Source organism: Symphalangus syndactylus, chromosome 10 (assembly GCF_028878055.3).
Source record: "Symphalangus syndactylus isolate Jambi chromosome 10, NHGRI_mSymSyn1-v2.1_pri, whole genome shotgun sequence".
NCBI lineage: Eukaryota > Metazoa > Chordata > Mammalia > Primates > Hylobatidae > Symphalangus > Symphalangus syndactylus.
The window spans coordinates 123,437,107-123,463,555 of NC_072432.2; the positions used below are offsets into that span (position 1 = coordinate 123,437,107).

At 38.6% G+C, this 26,449-nt stretch overlaps 1 protein-coding gene across 5 annotated transcripts in view; it reads left to right on the top strand.

Moving 5' to 3' along the window:
• The window catches only part of RBPMS (RNA binding protein, mRNA processing factor), a 187,762-nt gene that overhangs the window by 73,139 nt on the left and 88,174 nt on the right, over positions 1-26,449 (top strand). For all 5 annotated transcript variants that reach the window (XM_063610902.1, XM_063610901.1, XM_055295889.2 and 2 more), the window contains exons 2-4: positions 15,482-15,559; positions 18,493-18,531; positions 20,014-20,076. In XM_063610902.1, the coding sequence (XP_063466972.1) occupies positions 15,482-15,559; positions 18,493-18,531; positions 20,014-20,076 (180 nt within the window). The remainder of the gene's footprint in view (positions 1-15,481; positions 15,560-18,492; positions 18,532-20,013; positions 20,077-26,449) is intronic.

A 26,449-nucleotide genomic window follows, 5' to 3' on the forward strand; every position in this document is an offset into this window, starting at 1 on the left:
ATGTGATCCTTCTCCCAGCAGATTACCTTTCTGATTATATTTTTTTTGAGCTCATATCATCCCTTTTGTTTTCGTGAACATGCATTACCCCAACAGCAGTAAAGAGGCAGCTCAGGATTGCTAGTTTAGTATTGAAAACCAGAAAGTATATAATAGCTAAATACTGCATGATATTGTTTGTCCATGACGTAAGCATGCTTGATTAACGAGTACTAAGTTAGTGTGAGTTTATTAACTTATAAATTAACTTATTCATACTATTGTCTGTTCCATGGATAGTGTCCTGAAGATGGCAAGTGTTACATTTAGTCTGCAAGGAAACAAGATCTAAAATAGTAAAATGATGAACTGTCATGAAATACATTGGGGTGTATGTGTAGGGGCTGATGGGGAGAGGTTATATGTGTGATTTGCCATGTCTTACTCTGCAACTCCTTTTCTTAACATTAAACTTGTGAGTGTGCTTCAACCTCAGGGACAAGTTGTTGTTATTTAGAGAAATGAATTATGCATTCTTTTCCTTATAATTACATAGTTTATGTACCATTCTCTTTGAACGTAGCAGAAGGATTTGTTTCTTATAAAGAAATAAATGTGTTGGCCTCTAATTTAGTATTGGAGTAATCCTTGTGTCTCAGACAAAAAGATGAATTATCAAATACTTTAGGGTACTGCTGTTACACATTGTTGAATCTATTATTTGTGTGTATAAATCCATGATTAAATTAGGTAGTGTTGTCTAATTTGAGTTCTCAAATTCTTGGGTTTCTTTTTGTTTGTTTGTTTGTTTTTTTGGTTTGTTTTTTTTTGAGGCAGAGTCTTACTCTGTTAGCCCAGGCTGGAGTGCAGTGGCGTGATCTTGTCTCACTGCAACCTCCGCCTCCCATTTCACGCAGTTCTGCTGCCTCAGCCTCCCAAGTAGCTGGGATTAGAGGCACCTGCCATCACACCCAGCTAATTTTTGTATTTTTAGAAGAGAGGGGGTTTCACCATGTTGGCCAGGCTGGTCTCGAATTCCTGATCTCAAGTGATCCGCCTGCCTTGGCCTCCCAAAGTGTTAGGATTACAGGCATGAGCCACCGTGCCCGGCCTCAAATTCTTGTATTTTATAAATCATTTCATGGGTTTAAATTCTTGCTTATGATGGATAGGTGAGAAGGGAGTCTTTTCCTCTTACAACTAAATTCCTGACCATTTCTGTGAAATAATTTAAATACTATCCAGTTAGGGCTTTCTCTAAGTGAGTGTGTCATTCCAGTGCAAAAGGAAACTTAGATCTCCAGTCTGAGGAAATTTAAATCTCTGATTCAAAGTTATAATGATAGGTGAATGAGATACCTTACCTACTCTCAAGGGATTTATAATTAAATTGGCGAGGACTTAACTAAAGCCTGTGAAACAAAAAAAAAAGTAAGTCCTAACTGTATAAACAATGCATTTGGAGTACAGAAGAGAAAAAGAAAGAATTGGGGCAGTGGGGAAAGCTGCTTTGGGGAAGGAGAGTTTAATTTGGGCTTCTAAGAGTAGAAGAAAGCCTTCTCTGGAAGTAAAGAATAATTATAAAAGACAAATGCAGGCTGGGTGTGGGGGCTCACGCCTGTAATCCCAGCACTTTGGGAGGCTGAGGTGGGTGGATCATGAGGTCTGGAGATTGAGACCATCCTGGCTAACATGGTGAAACCCCGACTCTACTAAAAATACAAAAAAATTAGCCAGGCGTGGTGGTGGGCGCCTGTAGTCCTAGCTACTCGGGAGGCTGAGTCAGGAGAATGGCATGAACACAGGAGGCGGAGCTTGCAGTGAGCTGAGATCACGCCACTGCACTCGAGCCTGGGCGACAGAGTGAGACTCTGTCTCAAAAAGTAAATAAAAAATAAATAAATAAAAGACAATGCTTTTATTTGGGAATAAGCAATATGTGGTATTAAAACTGAGCCAGTAGACCCCAGGGAGGTAATGAATGGAACATTTGAAGGCCAGAGACTTGGGGATTTTGTTTTGATATAATTGGAAGAAACTGATGCATGCTAGCAGTGTTGAGTGTGAGGTCAGAAGAGCAATAATTTTGTTGTGTGTGTGTTTTTTAATGCATTTCGAAAACTAGATGTGTGTCTTTCTGTGTATGTTATATATGTATCTGATATTTGTTGTTTTTTAACGTTTCTAGTTTTTGTCATCTAAGATGACACTGCAAATAAAATCGAAAATTTCTGATGAATGGTATATTCTCCAGCAAAGATGAAGATATTTGGGCAAAAAAATATGATGCTTGTGCTAGCCTTAAAAGGTCATTGAAGGTCTGTGAGCCAGTTGTCTAAGCCCTGCTTACACTTGGATGGTGTTGAGGGATAAGGTGTAAGGCTAAGGGTCCATATTCTTATTCCCTGGATCCATAGTACTTTTGACATAGTTTCAGTTAGCAAAAAAGTATTGCATGTGGTGTGTGGTATTAACCACACTAAAAAGATTTTTTTTTTTAAATCATGGTTATATTGTAGTTTAACATACATATACAGTCTTTTAAGATTTCTGGTGAGATTTTGTATTTTATTATATTTAGAATATTTGGAAATTCTTTCACTGGGATCGGAACAAATTACCTGTAATTAACAGTAGCTTAGATGTGGCCTTGCAAGAGTGATTGAGAACCTTTGGGTCATGTGCGGTGTATCATGAGGTCAGGAGTTTAAGACCAGCCTGGCCAAGATAGTGAAACCCCGTCTTTACTAAAAATATAAAAATTAGCTGGGCGTGGTGGTGTGTGCCTGTAGTCCCAGCTACTTGGGAGGCTGAGGCAGAGAATTGCTTGAAACCCCGGAGGCGGAGGTTGCAGTGAGCCGAGATTACGCCACTGTACTCCAGCCTGGAAGACAGAGCGAGACTCCATCTCAAAAAAAAAAAAATAGCAGAACTTTCAGAACCTTTGGCACAACAGAACTGCATATCTGGGATGTTGGTCGTGTCTTTATTTGGTCATACTAAAACACAGACTCTCTGGCACTGTGAGAACTGTTTTGCCCGCACATATCTTTGCCTGTGTTCTGGCCAATGCTGGCCTGTCATACCAGGTTCCAAAGATCACTGACAGGCTGGGTCATGTCTGCTCTGAAAGATCCTTCATATGCCCCCAGGTTCTGACAGTTTTGAGAGAATCCTTTCTCGGTTGAGAACAGTTTTGGAAACTGCCCGAGATGTTTGAAATTCACAAAATGAAAAATATTGAGCTGGTTTCTGTAAAATACGCTATTTTATTTGTGCTCTTTACAGATGTATTACAAATCTGTATTCTCATTCACAGGTTAAACTTTGTAAATTCCAAGGTCCTGAAAGGTGGTGATCGTGGTGGTAGTAGTATAAATAAGCATTTCAGACTGGAAATTCAGTACTAATAATGAAATATTTGTGTTTAATTTGTTTAGTGATATGCAGTTTGTTCAATGGTAATGTTCTTTTTAATAGCGATTGAAGCACTATTTTATTATGGGTAACTTCTCAAAATATCTGTAGCTAAATGAAATAAAACGTTTTAGAATTTGATTTACATTCTTTTTTTTTTTTTTTGAGACGGAGTCTTGCTCTGTCACCTAGTCTGGAGTGCAGTGGTGCGATCTCGGCTCCAACCTCTGCCTCCCGGGTTCAAGTAGCCTCCTGAGTAGCTGGGATTACAGGCGCACACCACCACACTTGGCTAATTTTTAGTAGAGACGGGGTTTCACCATTTTGGTCAGGCTGGTCTCGAACTCCTGACCTCGTGATCTGCCCACCTCAGCCTCCCAAAGTGCTGGGATTACAGGGGTGAGCCACTGCCCTGGCCTTGATTTATATTCTTTAAGTATTTTTTCTGTCCCTGCTAGCAGAAAGTGTAACAAGGTAGCATTTGAGGAGTTTATATATTCATCCCTCAGTATTTGTGGGGGATCGGTTCCAGGACTTCTGAGGATACCAAAACCTGGATGCCCAAGTCTCTGATATAAAATGGGCATGGTATTTGCATATAACCTATGCACATCCTCCTGTATATTTGAATCATCTCTAGATTACTTACAACAGCTAATATGATATAAATGCTATGTAAATAGGTGTACTATAATGTTTAGGGAATGATGACCCAAAAAATTCTGTACATGTTCATTACAGATGCATTTTTTTTCCTCAGAATATTTTTGATCTGATTGAATCCATGATGTGGAACCCACAGATATGGAGGGCCTACTGAATTTGTTTAACAAAACCTTGGGTCCTACTTAGTCTCTCTGTCAGGTACTTTTCTGAATGTTCTACAAATATTCATTGATTTATTCCTCTTAGCAACCCTGAGAGGTAGGTTTTGTTATCCTTCCTATTTTACGGATGACACTAAAGCACTCATTTAATTAATAGTTGGTCCAAGATTGCTCAGCTAATTGGTGTTGGAGCTGGGATTCAAACCCAGGCAGTCTGGCTCCACAGTTTATATGCTTTAACACTATGCTCTGCTGAGTAATTCTTTCACAAGAAAAACAAACAAAAAACAAAAACAAATAGATTTAGTCATGGCTGTTAGGTCAGTGTCTGTGATGAACTGGTTGCACATCAGTAATTCTGTAGTCCATTTACCTTGTTTTGCACTGGCAGTTCTGTGCTAAATTCTTTAAATTTGTGGCCTCAGACACTGTTTTTTGAGACAGGATCTCACTGTCACTCAGGCTGGAGTGCAGTGGTGCAAACAGGGCTCACTGCAGCCTCAACCTCCTAGGCTCAGTTGATCCTCCTGCCTCAGTCTCCCGTGTAGCTGGGACCAAAGTCATGGGCCACCACATCCAGAGCTAGCTTTTGTAAAGATAGGGTCTCACTTTGTTGCCTCCCAAAGTGATGGGATTATAGGCATGAGCCACCACACCCAACACATTGGCCTTTTTTTTTTTTTTTGAGATGGAGTCTCACTCTGTCACCCAAGCTGGGGTGCAGTGGCACGATCTCCACTCACTGCAACCGCCACCTCCTGGGTTCAAGCAATTCTCCTGCCTCAGCCTCCTAAGTAGCTGGGATTACAGGCGTGCCACCACACCCAGCTAGTTTTTGTATTTTTAGTAGACAGGGTTTCACCATATTGGCCAGGCTGGTCTCGAACTCCTGACCTCAAGCGATCCTCCCACCTTGGCCTCCCAAAGTGCTGGGATTACAGGCTTGAGCCACTGCCCCCAGTGGTTTTTTTTGGTTTTGTTTGTTTGTGTGTGTGTGTATTTATTTATTTATTTATTTTAAATAATGGGATCTCTGTTGCTCAGGCTTTCCTTGAACTCGTATGCTCAAGTGATCCTCCTACCTCAGCCTCCCGAGTAGCTGGGACTACAGGCATGAACACTTTGCCCAGCTTCATTCTATTTTAATTATTACATGAACCATAAATAGATTGTACAGTTTAAATAAATATAAATATGTGGTGAAAAGTGGCTTGATTGACGGGTTCTCAATGGCAAGAACTAGGTCTTCCCACCTGGTGTTCGGTGACCTCTGTATGCTTTTAACAAAAGCCTTTCATTATACCTTTGGAGTTGGAATGGAACTTGGAGATCAACTCTTGTACCGTTTCATTTCATAAATAAGGAAACTGAGACCCAACAAGGTCAGTCCCAACAGTTTGTTCTAAAGCAGAAACATGATTTAAACCATACTCCTCAATTTAATGGTCTTTTCCTCCCATTATAGTCATTAAAAATTTATACAGTGCCAGATTAAATATCTCAATAAACTTTAAAAATATTTTAGATCGATTTAAAAGCACATATAATCATGATAACCTAGATTATTTCTCAACCACAAACCTCACCTTTTTTTTCCTCTCACATTTGTTGTCTTTTGTTGTTTCCAGCAGGCACATAACATTGCTAGTTGTACATCATAGCAAGTCTTGTAAGATCTGTGTCTCTTTACATAGTTACACATGCATATAAGCAACATATAAACTTAATATTGACTTGATTCATGCAACCACAAAATGGTTAACAGACATAATTAGGTGGCTATCAGATTAAACAAATATGTCTTTGGTGGAGAGTACTAAGTAGGCTGGGGCATATTAACTGTAGCCTAAATGTACTGAATGTATTCTGAAATTTGAAATGCATACAATTGGAAAAGCTAATCTAAACTAACAATCCAAACTTAAAAATATCTAAACTTAAAAATGGAAGTTTGCTCTTTTACTCAAGTACTCATTATCAGCACTGGGCTTTATAGTGTTAAGTAAACTAGTTTGTGAATTAGAGAAAGGCACTAATGTAAAATAGGCTGTGTTCTAAAAACTTGTATTTCAGCCATGTGGTGTTTTAAATAGTGGCTGGATGGATTTTTTCTGTAGAAACGGTTTTGGAAAAGTGGATGGTTCTTAGTAGAGAGCTCACCAAAGCCCTGTTAGCCTACATATACATCTGTGCTCTGTGAACGTCCCTAGGCTTGACCCTCTTAGTCTTTTTCCTGGTATTAGCTTCAAAATATTTTACATTTATATTCTTGCTATTTATTTTCTATATTGCATCAGATATGTCTGGAATTAAGTATAGATATTAAAGGAGACTATAGCTAAGGTTTCTTATACTACCGGAAAAAGCAGTGATTAAACAAATCAGGAAAATTGTAAGTTGAAATCTCTCTTTTTAAAGAGTCATGTTTATTTTATTGCCTTTTAGATTATTGAATCTAGTCAATTAAAATTAATGGGGCTGGGTGTGGTGGCTCACGCCTGTAATCCCAGCACTTTGGGAGGCTGAGGTGGGCGGGTCACTTGAGCTCAGGGGTTCGATAAATGTTTTGACATTTTGTATTTCTCTACCAAAAACACAAAAAATTAGCCAGGCATGGTGGCATACACTTGTGGTCCCAGCTACTTGGGAAGCTGAGGTGGGGGAGGATCTCTTGAGTCTGGTAGGTGGAGTTTGTAGTGAGCCGAGATCACACCACTGCATTCCAGCCTGGGTGACAGACCCCATCTGAAAAAAAAAAAAAAAAAATTTAACGGGAAAAAGACCAGTCTTCTGGTGGGACTTTAAAAATGCATATGTACCCCTAACTACATAGCTTCTACTGCCTAGCTTTACCAACTGATACCAATCTCTTCATTGATGTTAATATAATTATTTATTCCTGACAGGATTATGGCATCATAAACAAGTGATTTATATAGTTTTAATCTAAATAGGCCCCTAATAAAAAGTGACTTGATAACTTTTAGGGACAATTTTTCTTCAACATTTTTAAATATTAAAATTTATTTAACGTATACTGAAATTTGCTTAACTAAACGTTTAAATTTGAACTCATTGTAGTTTCACATACAGTGTGTGTTTGTTTGTTTGTTTTTGGGAGACGGAGCCTCGCCCTGTCGCCCAGGCTGGAGTGCAGTGGCCCAATCTCGGCTCACTGCAACCTCTGCCTCCTGGGTTCAAGTGATTCTCCTGCCTCAGCCTCCTGAGTAGCTGGAGCTACAGGCGTGTGCCACCACGCCCTGCTAATTTTTTGTATTTTTTAGTAGAGACGGGGTTTCACCATGTTAGCCAGGATAGTCTTGATCTCCTGACCTCATGTTCCACCCGCCTTGGCCTCCCAAAGTGCTGGGATTACAGGCGTGAGCCACCGCACCCGGCCTCATGTACAGTTCTAAGAATACAGAGAGATCACTTGTGCCCTTTGCCTAGTTTCTGCCTGTAGTAACATCTTAGAAAACTGTCGCACAATGTCAAGAAGTTGATATAATCCACTAATTTTGTTTCTGTGAAGTTTTATTATATGTGTAGGTTCATGGATCCACCACCACAGTCAAGTTACAGAACAAGTCCCCACTACAGAGATCCCTGAGGTTGCTTTTGAGTATGTTAGATAAGTGGGATTATGCCTTATGTAATCTTTAGCGATTGGCTTTTTTTACTTAGTGTAATTCCCTTGAGAGTCGTTCAAGTTGTTGCTTGTATTAGTAGTTTATTTATTCTCATTGCTGACTAGTATCCCATGTTATGGATATATCTAGTTTGTTTAACTATTCAGGTTTTTGTGTGAACATGAGTTTTTATTTCTTTGGAATAAGTGCCCAAGGATATAATTGCTAGATTGTTTGGAAATTGCGTAGTTTGATACGAACCTGTTTTCTAGTGTGGTTGTACCTTTTTGCATTCCCAACAGCAATATATGTGAAAGATTCTGTTTCTCTGCATCTTCGCCAGCACCAGTGTTATCATTGTTTTTGTATCATATGAGATACAATCAGGCATGGATTTTAATGTAAATATAAAGTAGCTAAAATACCATATACTACAATAAAAAGTGATGATTAAACAAATCAGGAATATTATAAAATTAAGTAACATTATACTTTTGTGTTTTTTTTTTGGAGACAGGGTCTTGCTCTGTCATCCAGGCTAGAGTGTAGTGGTGCAATCTCGGCTCACTCCAACCTCCTCCTCCTGGGTTCAAGTGGTTCTCCTGCCGCAGCCTCCCGAGTAGCTGGGATTATAGGCGTCCGCCACCACGCCCAGCTAATTTTTGTATTTTTAGTAGAGGTGAGGTTTCACCATGTCGGCCAGGCTGGTCTCGAACTCCTGACCTCAAGTGATCCGCTGTCCCAGCCTCCCAAAGTGCTGGGATCACAGACGTGAGTCACTGCCTGGCCTGATTTTTTGTTGTTGTTGTTGTTTTTAATCTCAAAAATGGAATGTAAAGAGAGACAGAGATTTTCCTGATGTGTCAAAAGTTGACTGAGATCCAAGAAATGGATTTTAGAGGGATGCATGAGGAGCATGATGGTGGGGTGCTGGCCAGAGTGAAGTTTGCCTGTGGCCTTTTACAAAGGTAGACAGAGTGATGGTAATGAAGAGATTTTGAGTCGTACTACTGGGGTCCGTAATACGAAAAATGCTTCTACTTTGAGTTATGCATTGGTTCCTTTTAGGATGCAGACTTACTTTCTCTCTTGCCCACCTCAAGCCTGCATATAACAGTTGCACGGTAATACCATCACATGCACCTTCTCTTAGGATTGCCTTTGGTACATGAAAATGCATCTTTTTTGTGAACATCGTAAGCCACCTTATAATAGATAACATTTTTCTGAGCCCTTGCTATGAACCAAGCATTGAAATCTATGCACATTACATGTAGTTAACTCATTTAATCCTTGCAAAAGCTATATAGCAAATTACCCCAAATTTACCAGCTTAACAGTTATTTAGGAGCAGCTTGGCTAGGTGGATCTAGCTCAGGGTCATAAGGTTGGAATCATAACATTTTAGCTGGGGCTGCGGTCATCTGAAGACTTGACTAGGCCTGGGAGATCTGCTTCCAAGATGGCTCACTCACATGGCTTTTGGCCAGAAGCCTCTGTTCCTCCTCATGTGGACCACCCCATAGGGTTAAAACATTATCACAACATGACAACTGGCTTCACTCAGAGTGAGTAATTCAGAAGCTGCTTCTACTAAGGAAGCCAGAATACCTTTTTTGACTCAGTCTTAGAAGTCACTGTCACTTCTGCCATACTCTGCTCACTAGAAGGGAATCACTTAAGTGAAGCCATGCTAAAGGTGAAGGGGATTAAGCTCCACTTCTTTAAGGGAGGAATATCAAAGAAATTGTGGACATAGTTTAATATGAGGAAACTTAGGAAGGGAAAGGTTAAGTGATTTGTCCAAGTGCATACCTTGTGAGGCCAGCTCAGAGCAGCTAGATAGATGACCTTAAAACTTCTATGAAAAACTAGAACATGCACAGAAAATGCTCATAGTCTTTGGATACTATGTGTTTACCAGATGTGGCTGCTAGTTGAAAAGTGTGTGTGATTATTCTCTGTTGTGTACTGAAGTCAAGCATTTTTCTATTGCTTTTTATTTTCATGCCTAGATTACCAACAATATTAGATATGCTCTTTATTAAAGAGAGGGCCATTTCAAGCCCTGCTTTTGGCCTTTCTCTCCAGGGAAGCTCAAGACTGCCACAAATGACTTTACTTACTGAATCAGAGTTTATTAAATGAGAAGCCAGTCAATAAAATGTGTCTTGCCTTTCCTAGTGGGAGCTGGCAATGCCATTTAATAACACGTGGCCAGTTTATCCAAAATCTAACTGTAGCCTCTGCAGGAATGCTGGATAATGGCTAAGGCAAGAACACTCTTGCTATTCTGCCCAGCACAGGCTGATTTTTACTAGCATTTATTCTTTCAGTCCTGTTGGGGTAAAAAGGAAGTTGAAGGTACATCTACAAATCTTTTTGAGTCCCTTTGGGACAAAGCTGTCAGCAGTTTCATCTCTTGAACTTCTATGAGGCATGTTGTATACTTGTCTAAGAAATATGTTTCCCCATGTGTTACATAAAGTAAACATCTGTGGATGCTAAAGGCATAGTGCCAGGCACATCTGTGTCCATAGATATTGCTGGTAAACTAAGGGCTGCTCTGGATAATGCTTTGACCTGCTGCGAAGTTCAGTTGGCGTAGTAATTCATTTGTTATTTTTGGGGAACAGTTTTGTTAATGAGTATTTCATCATGGATTTACATGCTGCTTATGCTTGTATCTTACTCTTGGGGTTTTTTAGTTACTTTGTAAATGAGCTAAGCTTTCTGTTATCACAGGCAGCCATTACATATTCAGTTTATTTCACTGACAGTAAGCTCCCTGAAGGCAAGAATCATGTCCTTATGAATTCAGTAGGCTTAGCAAAGCCAAAACTCTGAAGTGCCCTTTAGTGGCTCAGATGAAAAGTATGATGGTAATAAGAGTAGGGAAACTAAAATGTTTTAAAATATTTCTATGATTCTAGGCCAGGCACGGTGGCTCACACCTGTAATCCCAACACTTTGGGAGGCCAAGACGGGCAGATCACCTGAGGTCAGGAGTTCGAGACCAGGCTGGCCAACATGGTGAAACCCCATCTCTACTAAAAATACAAAAATTAGCTGAGCGTGGTGGTGGGCACCTGTAATCCCAGCTACTCGGGAGGCTAAGGCAGGAGAATGGCTTGAACCTGGGAGACAGAGGTCTCAGTAAGCCAAGATCACGCCATTGCACTCTAGCCTGGGCGACAGAGCGAGATTCCATCTAAAAAAAAAAAAAAAATCTGTGATTCTAGATCCCAGTCACCATAGAAAAGCATGAATTTGATATTCAGGAAGCTATTTTTTCCATTCATTATTCATGATTTTTTTTTTAACTTGCTTGATGACTTTCCTAGTCTGAGGAGGTCTCTAGGACTCCAAGCACATTATGCTCCTGGATTTAAGTGACCTCTAGTTGGAATCAAATGCATAATGTAAGTATTCAAAAATTATTTCCCCCTTGTCAGTCTATTCTACTAGAGGAAAGAATCTCTCAGTGAGTGAGATGAGATATTCTGGTAGATTTCTGAAACAATAGTGGACTTCATGAGATTCTAGGAAACCTAAGTCTCGTCCATGTTTAAATAAAATGCCAAACATCTGATCTGCCTCCAGTTTGATGAACAAAACAGAGTTGCTTTGAGCCTCTTGGCATCTATGGGTGAGTGGCAAACTTAGGCCTGATAGGAGCTCAGATTTTCTTTTTCCCCATGTATAACAATTTTCTATTGAAACACTAAGATAAGAATTTCTTCGCTTTCCATTATGGAATATTTACATAAGAAAGAATTTCCTCCATAAACTTTATAATATAATATTGATACAAATATTGACTTTGTTTCTAGTCCCTTAAAGAAAGGAGGTAATCAATTGAGGTAATTCTCAACCTAATAAAATAAACTTACAGTATTTAATGCATATTTATTTTAGAAAGATGGAAAATACAAATAAGCTAATAAACATTAAAATCAGTTACTATACCATTGAGGGCTAAACGATAGAAACATTCGAGTACACATACTATAAGATAAATTTTTTTCCTCTAAATACTTACATGTTGGCTACTTTATAGAACAAAGTGGAGCTATATATACTTTTTCCTTGAACATCATTTTTATTGGCTGTGTAATATTTCATTGTATGACACAGATGAACCTTAGTTTATATTAAGTAACCTTTTGTTCATAATCCCCAGATTTCAAGTAACCTCTGTTGGTAAATTGACATTTATGAAGCCCTTTTCTCTATAACAATATTATAAATAATAGTTTATTTTCTAGGTTAACTCCTCAAATTCTAATTCATATTTATCACATGGTAAGATGCACCACCAGATAAATGGCACCGTGACACTTAGAACATAGGTTCTGCTTATCGTATCATTTTTGTGGAAATCTCTGTTAATCCAGTTAGAACCTGGCACAGTGACAGAGAAAACAGGCCCTCCCCAAAATCTGAATGAATGGGAGATGGTATTCTCGCTCTGCCCAGGTTGTCCTGACCAGAACAGCCAAGTGGAACAGATGGTGTTCACTTTCTGGACTATGAGAAGAGAGTTGCAGGTGACAGGGAGGGCACACTGGATTAGCAGGATTTCCTCACTATTTGTATCTTTGACAATTGTCAGCAATTCTGCCTCAGTGAACTTCATAAAGACCCCCAGGAACTTGTTTATCTGGTGGCAAACTTGGGGGTAGTGGAAGTGAGGATGCAAAAGATACAGAAAACTTGAACAACAAACTTGACATAATTGATACTTATAGATCATTCCACCCAGCCCCAGCACAATACACATTTGTTTTAAGTGCACACAGAACATTTACCATGTTCTGAACCATAAGACAAGGAATTGATGGGCATAAAAAAAAGCATATACCTTTCATATATAGGCATTCCACTTCTAGGTGTTTATCCAAAAAGAAAGAAAGTATACATCCATACAAAGATTTGTACATGAATGTTCACAGCCATTTTATTTGTAAAAGCCAAAACTAGAATAACCTAAATGTCTGTCAACATGTGAATGGATAAACTGTGGTGTATCCACACTACAGAATGCTTCTCAGTAACAAAAAGGAATAGACTGTTGATACATTCAACAACGTAGATGAATCTCAAAGTAAATTCCACTTCATGCTAAGGGAAAGAAGCCAGATGAAAAAGGTACATACTCTGTGGTTCCCTCTGTATATATAAGTGTTTGAAACATATATACTAATATAAAGAGATCAGAGCAGTGATTGCCTGGGGATGGAGAATGGTGGGACAGAGTGGGAGGAAGGATTAAAGGGGCATGAATAAACTTTTGGTGGTGATAGATTGTCTTGGTTGTGATGGTGGTGATAGATTGTCTTGGTTGTGATGTTTCTTAGGTTATACATATGTCAAAACATCACATCTTTCAAGATGTGTAGTTTATTATATATGAATCATAACCTCAATAAAGCTGTTTATAAATAAATCATAAAATAAGGCATTCAGAATTATGGGGCTGTTTATATCATTATAGTGTTTATCAAACATACTTACATGCAAATGGCACGACATTTTACTGTGTACTGTGCTGGGTCAATAAAAGGGCCTTGCTTGGTGATTCGCACTTCTGTGTAACAGGAAACAATGAAAAGTGTTAGGAATCTAGAAAAAGCCTAAAGTCAGGCGAGGTGGCTCATGCTTGTAATCCCAGCATTGTGGGAGGCCGAGACGGGAGGATCTCTTGAGCTCAGGAGTTTGAAATCAGCCTGGGCAACATGGTGAAACGCCATCTTTACAAAAAATTAGCCAGACATGGTAGCACACTGTCTGTCTGTCTGTCTAATATTCTCCCCATCTTTCACTGAGGAAAAATCTTTCATGTGTATATACATGGTTAACAATTGAACAATTGAGCATCGAATTTTCAATCATGTTGCATTTGTGTGAGTAGAGAAAAAGAAATAGAAAACATGATGATAATTCAGTAGCTACTCCTTGCCTATTGAATCAAGATCAAATTCCTGAGCCAGTGGCTTTTGATGTTTTGTGTGTTTGACCCTAAGCTTCTTCTTTAGTTTTGGCTTGCCCTTCCCCAAGAATGTTTTCTTTCTTCTCCTACTTCACTGCCTTGGTGAATGCTTTTCTCTGCCTGTGATTCTTAGGGATCCCACCTCATCTTTTGGCTGTATTTGGTAAATGCCCACCCTTTAGATTCTTATTCAGATGCTTTCTCTGGTGTTTCCCTTGTGTTCTGTGTTTTAGTAGACACTAAGCACATAGTGTGTACCCTACACTTTGCACTATATGTATTTACGTATGTGTCTTGAATGACTTTTATTAGTGGCACCGTAGCCAGGTACCTTGTACATGGTAGGCCTATGTGTTGATTATGCCTTAAACACAGTGGGTGGAAGACAGTATGGCGATTCCTCAAAGATCTAGAAGCAGAAGTACCATTTGACCCAGCAATCCCATTACTGGATATATACCCAAGGGAATACATGTCATTCTGTTAGGAAGATGCATGCACGTGTATGTTCATTGCAGCACTATTCACAATAGCAAAATCATGGAATCAACCCAAATGTCCATCAATGATAGACTAAATAAAGAAAACGTGGTACATATACACCATGGAATACTATGCAGCCACAAAGAGGAATGTGGTCATGTCCTTTGCAGGGACATGGGTGGAGCTATAAGTCATTATCCTCAGCAAACTAACACAGGAACAGAAAACCAAACACCACATGTTCTCACAAGTGGGAGCTGAAGGATGAGGGCACAGGGACACATGATGGGGAACAACACACATTGGGCTTGTCGGGGGCTTGAGGGGAGGAAGAGCATCAGGAAGAATAGCTAATGGTTGCTGGGCTTAATACCTAGGTGATAGGTTGATCTGTGCAGCAAACCACCAAGGTATGTGTTTACCTTTGTAACCTGCACATCCTGCACATGTACCCCAGTACTTAAAAGTTCAACAACAACAACAAAAAACGCAATGGGAACAATCGTCAGTGAGGTTGGCCCTGCTGTTTTGGAACCGAACAGATGCAGAGTTAATGCATTTTGGTTAGTATTTAGGTGCGTTGGGCTTAACTGTACTTTTACATTTATTAAAGTTATTGTAATTAATGCCTATGAGGAAAGCAGCAACAAAACAAGCAGGAGGAAACACATTGTTTTTATATTATTTTTGAAGCACATTATATAGGCCATATGTTTAGGGCAGAGGAGTGGCAGATTTACTGTACTCATTGTCATTTTTTTCTTAAGCTAATATTTAAATTATATGGAACCTCCCCCATCCTTTACATTTTTAGAAGTGTGCAATGGCTAGTTGGGAGAAGTTGGCTTGTAAATTTAAATCAACTAGATGTAATTCACTCTGAATAATTCACAGAGAAATATTCAAGTGTTGGCTTAGGGGATGTATCTTAAGATTACACAGAAGGCTGCATCTCCCCTAAAATTTAAAAAGGAAAAAAAAAAGAGTTGGCTTAGTGGCATCTTAACAGTGAAGTATTCATTGTATCATGGAAAGAGCATGAATTTAGTATGAGTTATGGAATATTTGGAATAATATGTTTCTGAGATTTCAGGTGAGAGTTAACTCTCTGGAGTGTCCACACCCTTGATCACTTCCTAAATTTATTTTTCCAGGTCCGGACCCTATTTGTCAGTGGCCTTCCCCTAGATATCAAACCTCGGGAACTCTATCTGCTTTTCAGACCATTTAAGGTACCTTTTTTTTTTATCTTTCAGAAATTATAAAATGAGACAAAAGTCTATATGCTTTCTGCGGGCTTTTTGGAGCAAGAAATGAAATACTTGAGAAGAAAATAGATGTTTTTAAAAGGTTAATGAGTAAAGGAGATTTAACAACTGAGTTCTAATGTACAGTCTCACTTAGGATAATTACGTGTTTATATTTCAAATGCAATAATGTAAGTGAAGATTTATTCCTAGTTTCATACCTTATTATTTGAAATAGTCCTGTTGATACTGTTCTTTGGAAATGCAAATAGGTTTTTATGAACTGGGTTAAGAACCTAACCACTTATTTTTTCCGTGGCAAAACTTTCAAACAAAACAAAATTTTAAAGGATACCTAGGTGTGAGTTGATGGTAATATTTCCTGGTGTTTATTGAAATATTTAATGCAGTTACCTGTCCTTCCTATGGAAATAAGATCACTTGATAGATACCTAATGTTGCTAGGATTGAAAACTTTATAGGAAATTAGACACCAAGCACCTAGTAGAAACTAAGCCAAAATAACCATGCTGCCAAGAAGAAACCTTTTGAAGGTTGGCCTTTGGAGGATAGGAGAAAGCTGGAGCTGATGGAATTGGGGCCCTGGAAGGGATATGTTCCTTCTCTGGAAGAGCCTGTGTTCAGGAAGTCTTAAGTTGGTCAGTGTGGTTGTGTTAGCAGCAGTGCCTGGCAGGGACCACACTTATGATTAGGTGATGGGCTATCTTGATTTCTGGTTAAAGATCATCCTCACTGAAGCAGGTCGCCAGTGATAGAGGCATGACAGGTTGAGGGATAGGATTCAGCTTAGGAAGATGGAATTGGATATGACAACTAAAAACTCTAGTGTCGGGGAGGAGGAAGGAGGGTTGCGGAGGCAGCCAGTTAGAACCAACAAAGATAAAACAGTCTAGCTTATGTGCCAAGAGGGCACCATGTCGTAATGGACATAACTCCACCTGACAGCTGTCCCTTTAATGCAACAATAATGATGATGGCCCAGGGAAACAGAGGTCAGGTGCCAGGTCAGGTGGGAGGAAGTGGGAAAGGAAGAGAAGGTGTTATGGAGAGAGTGCCACCTTTTATAGAATTTCCTGAGTTTCTTCTGCCGGGTTGTACTTTTATAAAAGGGACCATTTTTCTGTCCTTTTTATAGAATGCAAACTTTTAAAGCAAATTGCTCTTCTTAGTGTATAAAATACTGTTATGTTTTGGGGTGTATATAGAGAAAGACATTCACCAGCAAGCCCCTTACATGAATTATTAAAGTTTTGTCACAATCCTTTCAATGGGTTAGTCTCATTTTTTCAAATGAGGAAAATGAAACTTGGAGCAGTTGAATAAATTGTGCTCAAGTTTACACACATAAAAAATAGCAGAGCCAAGATTCAAACCCAAGCAGTCTGACTCTGCCCTCTCTGTTCTGAACTATTATGTTATACTGCTTTTCTGTTTGTGACTTGAGAACACAGTATATCCCTACCAGTGGTGTTTTACTTGAGCGAAATATCCAATTGTCCTTTGCCTTCGAGACCTTCATGGTGTTTAAACCTCTAGTTTTTTCAGAAGAGAGCACCTTGAAGAAAGGAAGAGGCAGAGCTGTGAATCATGACCTCTTTGGCCATAAGAGCTCAAGGCCTTTGAGGTGAAATGTTTATAGTAGCTAATTGGTAACATAGTTCTCTGCTGGGATGATGTAAGGATGAATCAATCTCAACATCTTGCCCAGAAACCCTGACGAGAAAGTCAGCACCCTAGTACATTCCTGACAACCCTCTTTTAATTAAAGTCCCTGGAGGCTGACCCTAGTCTGCAAATCTGTCTCTACACTGATGTGTGTAGTGGTCAGTCATGTCAAGTGGTGTGTTTTTCCCCTGTGTCGTCCATTAATGCAAGCCACCAGCTATTGATTATTTTCAGAAATAAACACATTTTGTTATCCTTATCTTGAGGAGCTGGGAGGGGTGAAGAGAGGGAGTGAAAGAGGGAGGGAGTGTTTCTGTCTTTCTTGAGCATGAGCTGGAATAAAAACCCAAAGGGATTATTTTTGCATGTCCCAATCAGAAGAGCAACATGAAAACTGGTTCCTTCAGTAAGTAAGCAAAGTAACTCAACAAAATTCAACATCATTGGCTGCTTAACCATTTCTGACAGTTTTGAAAATGTGGTCAGGGAGTTTTACCAACTATATTTTTTTGAGACGGAGTCTGGCTCTGTCTCCCAGGCTGGAGTGCAGTGGCGCCATTGGCTCACTGCAAGCTCCGCCTCCTGGGTTCACACCGTTCTCCTGCCTCAGCCTCCCAAGTAGCTGGGACTACAGACACCCACCACCATGCTTGGCCAATTTTTTTGTATTTTTAGTGAGATGGGGTTTCACCATGTGTCGGTGGTCTCAATCTCCAGACCTCGTGATCCGCCCTCCTTGGCCTCCCAAAGTGCTGGGATTACAGGCGTGAGTCACCACGCCTGGTCCCAACTATATTCTTAATGTTTTATTGTTGTTGTTTTATAGCAGCTACATGACCAAATCAATACATGGCTCTGACCTTCCTGTTATATTAAATTTACCCTCTTTACTTGCCTAGTTCTGTAAAACTCCTATTCTTATCGAGACCAAGAAAACAAAAAGATTGCTATTAACAGAGACACTCATTTTTCTACCATTGTGTAATTTCATGAAAAAAAATAGAAGGAAGAGAAACACAGATAAATCCATAGATTAATTTTTTTTAAAGGCCCCAAGAATGCAAACAGTTGTGTGTGCACATGCATATGCATGTGTGTAATTTGCTTTCCCAGATAACTTAGGAGACATTTGTAAGACGAGTTAGGTAATCAATAAAGAACTTATTTTTACATGAACAAGTTGGTATTACTACAGTTACTTTTGGCTAAACTTGGTTTTTCTTTATTTTCAGGGCTATGAGGGTTCTCTTATAAAGCTCACATCTAAACAGGTAAGAATTTCAAACTGGCATATAAAGATCACTTTTTTACTTTCTTCAGGAATGTTGCTGGGGCTTGACATTCTTTTTTTATTCCCATTAGAATTTGAGGGTTTTTTTGTCTTTAAAATTAAGAGTGAGATGTATAGGAATTAGCACAGGAAAATGCTTCATAATTCTATAATCTTCAGCTGGAATTTCAGGGACTGTCCCAGAGGAAGATAAACACACAGTGGTATATTGAGATTGATTTGTACATTCAATGAAAATAGTGGTTTATTATTTAAATTCACTTTTATTTCCAAGTCTTTCCCATTTCTTTTAATGAGGTTAAACAAACTTTTACAATCAATGTGAATATCAAATAGTGAAGGATCATCCTCTCTGTCAAACCCCTAAATTAAGGCAGAGTCCTGAGTCCAGAATGGAACAGAGAACGTACAAAATGGAAGTGGTAGTCAGTGATTCTAATAGTTCCTACAAGCTTAGAGATTGTAGCTATATACTTTTTTTTTTTTTTTTTTAAGCTAAACACTTGGCATGCACACCTCTCCAATCACTATTCATCTCTCTGGCTCATGAGAAGAATGATCTTGGAGGCACCCTTCTATACTGAAAGATAGGAAGTCCAAAGGGATTATGGCCTTTCTGTATTTATTCAGAACAGCCTAATTAAGAATATGATTTTTTTTTTTTTGAGACGGAGTCTCACTCTGTTGCCAGGCTGGAGTGCAGTGGCATGATCTCGGCTCACTGCAACCTCCGCCTCCCAGGTTCAGGTGATTCTCCTGCCTCAGCCTCCCAAATAGCTGGGACTACAGGCGCACGCCACCACGCCCAGCTAGTTTTTGTATTTGTAGTAGAGACGGGGTTTCACCATGTTGGCCAGGATGGTCTTGATCTCTTGACCTCGTGATCCGCCCGCCTTGGCCTCCCAAAGTACTGGGATTACAGGCGTGAGCCACCCTGCCCAGCCAGCACAGGATTTTTTACGGCATCCCTTAGGATTTGAGATAGGAATGTTCACTTTGTAATTTTGGTCATGCAGTGAGAGTCCAGGGGTTTTATCATTGTGTCATTGTATTCTTGCACTTACAGTGTACCAAAAGGTGATTCGGTTCTCTTTCCATTTTAAAAGATGAAGAAACTGAGGTACAGTGAATTTGATTTAGGAAAGTAGAGCCTCTCCAACCCAAGTTTTCCTCTATTCCCTTGTTCACTGCTGTTCACCTTTCAACCACTTCTAGATTTTTTTATGATTCTCTAAATCCCCAGCTGTGCCCTTGAAGAACTATCCTCACCATCCCTTTGATTCATATTAGAAATTTGGCTAAGCCACTGAGTCATAATTCTTCGGGACTTCGCTTTCTTATTTCTGCCCATTGCCTCTGGTCATTTCTTTATCTTAGCTCTTCAGTTTGATGTCACCCTTGACCTAGAAAAATAGACATCATTTGATTTTTTTTCTTCATATTTCTCTTTTTTTTTTCTCAGCCTGTAGGTTTTGTCAGTTTTGACAGTCGCTCAGAAGCAGAAGCTGCAAAGAATGCTTTGAATGTAAGTACTCATGATGTAATTGTAGGGGGTTTCCATATGAGGTGGTGGGAAATAATGGAATCTCTTTGGACAGGAAATCAAGTGGAAAGAATATGACTGCACGATCTAAGAGGGAGGGATTCATCAATTTAATTAGCCCTCTAAAGAGCTTTTTCCAAGAATTGTGATCAGATATGCAGATTATTAAATAGCACTCTGCTTTTTGATTGCTTTGAATGAAATGCTCAAAATATCTGACATCTGATGATGTGGGTCTTATTTTAATCTAGCCCCATCCCATCCAGTGGTGGTGCATAGTGCTGCTTTGTTTTTTCCAGAGGAGATATTTGAGACGTTAGCTTGCTCATCATTATACTCTAAATGACTGTGCTCAGAATAGATTGAAATCCTGGCTTTTTTTTTATTTCATGAGGCTTTCCTTTTAGATATGTAGCATTAAAAAAAAAAAAATACTGGTCATAGCCTTTATTCTGGTTGATTAAAAATTTACATATAAGGCTTTCCCAAAAGATGTGTGTTGCAATCGAATAAATTACAGTCATTTGTAATTGAGTAGATATATCTGTATTTGGTTTGTAGGTATGTTGTTTGCCATGTGTTTTGAGATTTTTACCAGTATTGTTTTGGTGAATATTTTTCCTCCTTAGTATGTTGAAAAACTAAACAACTTAAGGGAACTAAGTTAGAGAAGGTGAAAGGAAGCAGAATGTAGTTTCAGATGCTGAGGATGAATCCTCAGGTGAGGAGTCTCAGTGAAGGCTGGCTCCATCATGCTCTAGGCAGTTGGCCTAAGTGGCTGTGAACAAGTGCTGATTGAAGCACTCAGAGTGTTTAGGGTGCTTCCCAAAAGGCAAGCGGCCACTTGACTGGTTGTAATACAGGTACCATTTTGGAGGCTTCTGGGAACTTGTGTCTGGCCTTTGTGTTGCTGTGGTACCTGCAGGTACCCCTGGCAGCTGCTCCTTTGAGTAGACCATGCAGAGTGCTGTTGGAGAGACCTGATATAGGTGATGACTTAGAGGTCCAAGGAAAAGTCTTTATACTTCATATAATGGTGTCATTGATACACCAATTTAAAAGATTTTTAGACTTTGGAACAAAAATGTGTACACTCTGAGAAGAAACACCTTAATTGTTGTTGGTTTTTCATATAAAGCATATAGGAACATCTTAGGATTCCAGGAATTCCAGAGTCCAGACTTTTTCTGGATTTTATAAATGACCTTCTTGTCAGAATAACTGCCTACTCACTCTGTTCCTTTCCTGTATAACAAAGTATAAACCAATTATTTATTGAGCACCAGTGGTATACACCGAAGCACGGTGTATAATTGAATGTTTTGATATAAAATTTGTTTAATGATTTTTGCATTAAATACATAAAACCAGAATTTTCTCAGTATAATGACACTTTAAACTTAAAAGTAGAACCACAATTTCAATTTAGCAGTGTTTTATTTTAACCAGGTGGGAACCTTCTAAATGCAGAAATATTCTGGGTCCTTTAAAGTTATGTTAGATGAAGTTTTCACCATGTTCTTTTCATTGTTCTTACAAAGGAAGTAACAAGCAGTTGAAGCTTCACAGACTTGGCTCTCGTTGCTTTACTGTATTTCTCCTATGTGTATAAAGATGTCACTGACTCATTTTCTGAACAATAGGCTTTTATAGTGACCTGTTATCTGACAAGGCAACATTCCCTTAGGTGGTAGGTTGCATTTTTGTTTTTTAAAGATAACTGAAGGGTTTTGTTTGTTTGTTTGTTAAAGAATAAAGACATGGTGTTGCTGTATTGCCCAGGCTGGTCTCCAGCTCCTGGACTCAAGTGATTCTCCCTCCTTGGCCTTCCAGAGTGTTGAGATTACAAGCGTGAGCCACCACACCCAGCCTGAAGTTTTTTGCTTGTTTGTTTTTTTTAATGTTTAAATGATAATAGTAAAAAAAAAAAAAAACTGTGTTTCCTCGCCATACTGAGTACAGTCAATATAATTTCAATTTTTCTTGGTGCCCAAAGGTTATCATTACAAATAGCAGGTAATGAACCTACTGTAATATAATGATAGAGGTATTTAACCCTGTTTGCCCCTGTGCCAGCTGGCCACAGATCACTGTTGTCTGGTCTTGAGGTCTGGTTTTAGGTTTTTCTTCTTGCACTAGGCTCTCCATTCTTTTTTTCCACTGGCAGTACGCCTTTCTTTAGCACTATCCTCTCCTTTAATCATTAATACTGTTTGCTACTTATGTGTTAATAACTTGGGAAGGACCCCAAATAAAACAGGTCTAATTCTGTCCTGTTTTGTGGGCCTGAGGAAGAATTCATATTTACCTGTGGAATAATGAGCCTGGGCTTTCTGCTGCCCAAAGCTGACTTACATAAGAGTGTAGGACATTTACTGAGCTCCTGGCTGATCTCTTTCTTGATGTTTTGAACCAATCTATGTAAAGTAGTAGAGGCATTAGAAATCTTCCTGATGTTGTAGTTAGAGAAACAGACGTGGAGAGGATGGGTGATTCAGTCAGCATGTGTAAGTTTAGAGCTCCAACTAGGAGGCAACTAAAAGTAAACTACTTGCATCTAAGCCTTGTCCATTTTATACATCTTTTTGCTTGCTTTGTACATGGGATGTTGCTGCATTTTTTCTTGTGGCAGTTACAGACTATTTAATTCACAATGTCCAGGACAAAATTGCCACCATAAAGTTTGGTATGTGACCATGGAGCAGACCCATTCAAGGTAATATATTTAGTCATGAAGCTAATAGGTATATTCTTTGTGATCCAACATATTAGGCTCTTTTCAGGGTCATCTTTTCTAATTGACGAGTTAAAAACATATGATGCTTGTAGCCATTACAGAATTTTCTCCTCTCATGTCATCTGTCCAGGGTTCTCTTAACAACATTTTCTTAACTTTCTTTTGGAGAGAGAATTAATATTGTAATGTTTTGTTTTATTCCACTATTGAGAAACATATGCCTGAATCCAGTAAGTTTCTCTGTGTATAATAGTTCAGTGTTATGAACCACTTCTCCATGTTTAGTTTCTCTTTTTGTTGTTTCTGTCTTGATTGCTATCTGGTTCAGTTGTTAATATTAATGATTAGTCTTTTTTCAAAATGACTGATTTTTAAAATCTGTTTTCTTCCATTTTTGGACTGGGCTTCAGCCATTTTGATAATTGTGTGGAAAAACATGCTCAGATTGAATTAAGTTGTAACAGTGAACTTTTATCAGGGAATTAAACCTTCTAAAGTTAAATACAGTACATTTTGTTTCTATAGCAAAAAGTCCCACGTTAGGCAAAGAATAACCCAAACCCAGAATTTTTTTCAGGTTATCTTTGGTCTCATTAATCCACATCATTAAAAACCCCCTCCATTCTTTAACCTGACAGCAAAATATCTGACCTATTCTTTAACTCACTTTGTAATTTCTGTACCTGTTTTGAATTTCCAAGCTAAAGGAAGGGGGCACTGAAAATCTTAAATATCAAATTATTTTTAGGACTTGTTTATAATTTTGGAAAGTAAATCAAATGCACTAATATAGGGAGTTAGCTAGATTTAGGAAAAATTCTGATTTGTGGAAATTTTTAAAAGGAACACAGGAAGCAGAGCATGTTGAAGGGTAAAGATCCCCAACAGATGTGGATTAACCATCTAGCTATTTCCAGCAACTGTGAGGACCTCAAATTGTCATTATTGTCTAGTAGGAATCTTCTTTTTGTAAATAAGAATGATTTGTAGTCTGCTAACCTAGAGATCTCTGTAATGACCTGTTATGGCATTGTTTTGTCTTACTGGTGTTTGGAAATTGGTCATTACTTTAAAAAGTTTTGGACTCTTTAGTATATGTACCATTCATTTGCTATCCTTCCTTCCCTGATTTTGGATAGTTGTTATTAGGCTAGGTTTTATCTTAGATTGTATTATGTTACACGAGAACTAGAGAAGTCTGTACATCACTACAAATTGCCTTCTCAACCAAAATTGCTTAGGCTAGTGTAGTAATTTGCTTTACTCTCAAACTATACTCATTAATCTAAGTAATCTCTAATTATCAGTGAACCTCCAAGTTCAGTGTTGTTTTTCTTCCAGATAGCTCTTGAGATGTAATTTGCATATGATTCACCCATTTAAAATAATTCAATGGCTTTTGGTATATTACATTATTTTTTTAAATTATGGTAAAATATATTTAAAATGTTGCTATTTTAATGACTTTTAAATGTACTCTTTCTTGGCATTAATTACATTCACCATGTTGTTCAATCATTACCACTATTTCCAAACATTTTCATCAACCCAAGCAGAAACTCTGTAGCCATTAATGCAGTAAATACCTCCCCATTCTCCCTTTCCCCCAGCCCCCGGTAATCTCTAATCTGCTTGCTTTCTCTGTGAATTTGCCTATTCTAAATAATGAAATATTTGTCTTTTTGCTTCTGGCTCTTCTTTCTTAGCATAACATTTTTGAGATTCATCCATGCTGTGGCATTTACCAGAATCAAATTCCTTTTTATAGCTAAATAAAATTGTATTATATGGATGTGTACATTTTCTGTATCCATTCATTTGTTGATGGACACTTAGATTGTTTCCATGTTTTGGCTATTGTGAATAAGGCTGCAATGAACACTGATGTGTAAGTATCTGAATCTGTTAATTCCTTTGGGTATACATAGGAGTAGAATTTCTGGGTCATGTGGTGATCATATGTTAGCTTTTTGTTTACTTTGGTTTGTAATTTTTTCCATAGTGGTTGCGCCATTTTGCATTCAAAACTTCCTGTTTTTAAAATTATAACCATTCTAGTAGATATGAAGCGATCGTGAATTCTTGCTAAATGCTTTTTGACTGATTTTAATAGTAGATTTGATTTCTGTAGGAATTTCACATGACTTAAAATGTTTCGGCTGGGCGCGGTGGCTCAAGCCTGTAATCCCAGCACTTTGGGAGGCCGAGGCGGGTGGATCACGAGGTCAGGAGATCGAGACCATCCTGGCTAACACGGTGAAACCCCGTCTCTACTAAAAATACAAAAAATTAGCCGGGCGTGGTGGCGGGCGCCTGTAGTCCCAGCTACTTGGGAGGCTGAGGCAGGAGAACCCAGGAGGCGGAGCTTGCAGTGAGCCGAGATCACGCCACTGCACTCCAGCCTGGGGGACAGAGAAAGACTCCGTCTCAAAAAAAAAAAATGTTCTTTTAGCAGGGACAAGTAACATTTCTGTGACAGTTCTGAGTAATGGAACTGCGTTTATTTTACCTGTTAATAAATAACAGAAGGGGGAGAAACTCAACCCTCGTATTACTCTTTTAATAAGACAGAACTTGAAGGAAAGGTATTTTCTCAAGGTCTAAATAGATTTTGGAATAAAGAGTTGAAAAGCAGTTTTGTTTAAAAGAGGTAAAATGGCTGCCACTCAGACTTCCATTGCAAAGAAACCTTAATAATAAATGTAAAAACTGTATGTAAACTAAAAATATATAAGATAATTAAATTATTTCTTGACTATTGAAAAATTTTGATTCAATAGTATTTGCAGTTAAGAGAGAATTTTAGAAAACTTTAATTTGTAAGAAAATATGCTGAGAAAAGACTTGATAGTGTCAGATGTTGAAAAAACAGCTGATATGATCAGGAAAACTTAGCCCTATTTTCATTTCCATAAATTCCTGGCATTCAAAGAAACACTACAGTTATTTATAAATATCACAGTGATTACAGCCTTGTACATAATTTGTTATACTAAATAGTTTGAGCTTTCCAACTACCAAGGTTCTTTACAATTAGATATAATTAATTCATTAGTTCTATACCAAGTTTCTCATTTGTGAGATGGAGGTATTATTTACTTCGAAATGGTAAAGGGAAAACAAGCAAAAGCATTTGCAAATGCTCTGTAAGTAAACCTATACCATGAATATATTTTCTTGGCCAGAAGTACGGGTACAGACCGTTAAGTATAGAGGGATACCAGGGCAGTCAAGACCTGCACTGGGTACACAGAAACATTTTGGCTTGGTTAGACAGTCTGTTTCCTGTACCACAGGTTTTCCTGACAGCCTGTGCAAGTTAGGACTTTTGATCTTAATATTTGTACAGCTTGTGGGTTAGGTGAATTATTTCCATCAAACAAAACTTTTTACAAATATAAGCATCCAGATGGCCTATCTCAACTCCCCTGGCCCCCACCAGACACTATATCAATATGTTTCTTATCAGTTTTGTAATTTTCTCCTTAAGTTTCATTTAGCATATTGCTGAAAGTGGGTTAAAGAGACCCAATTAGTGAGATCCCAGCTGGGACTTTTAGATGGGAAATATGCAGGATTGCCAGATGAGATCATGGGCCTGATCTAGTGTTTATCTGT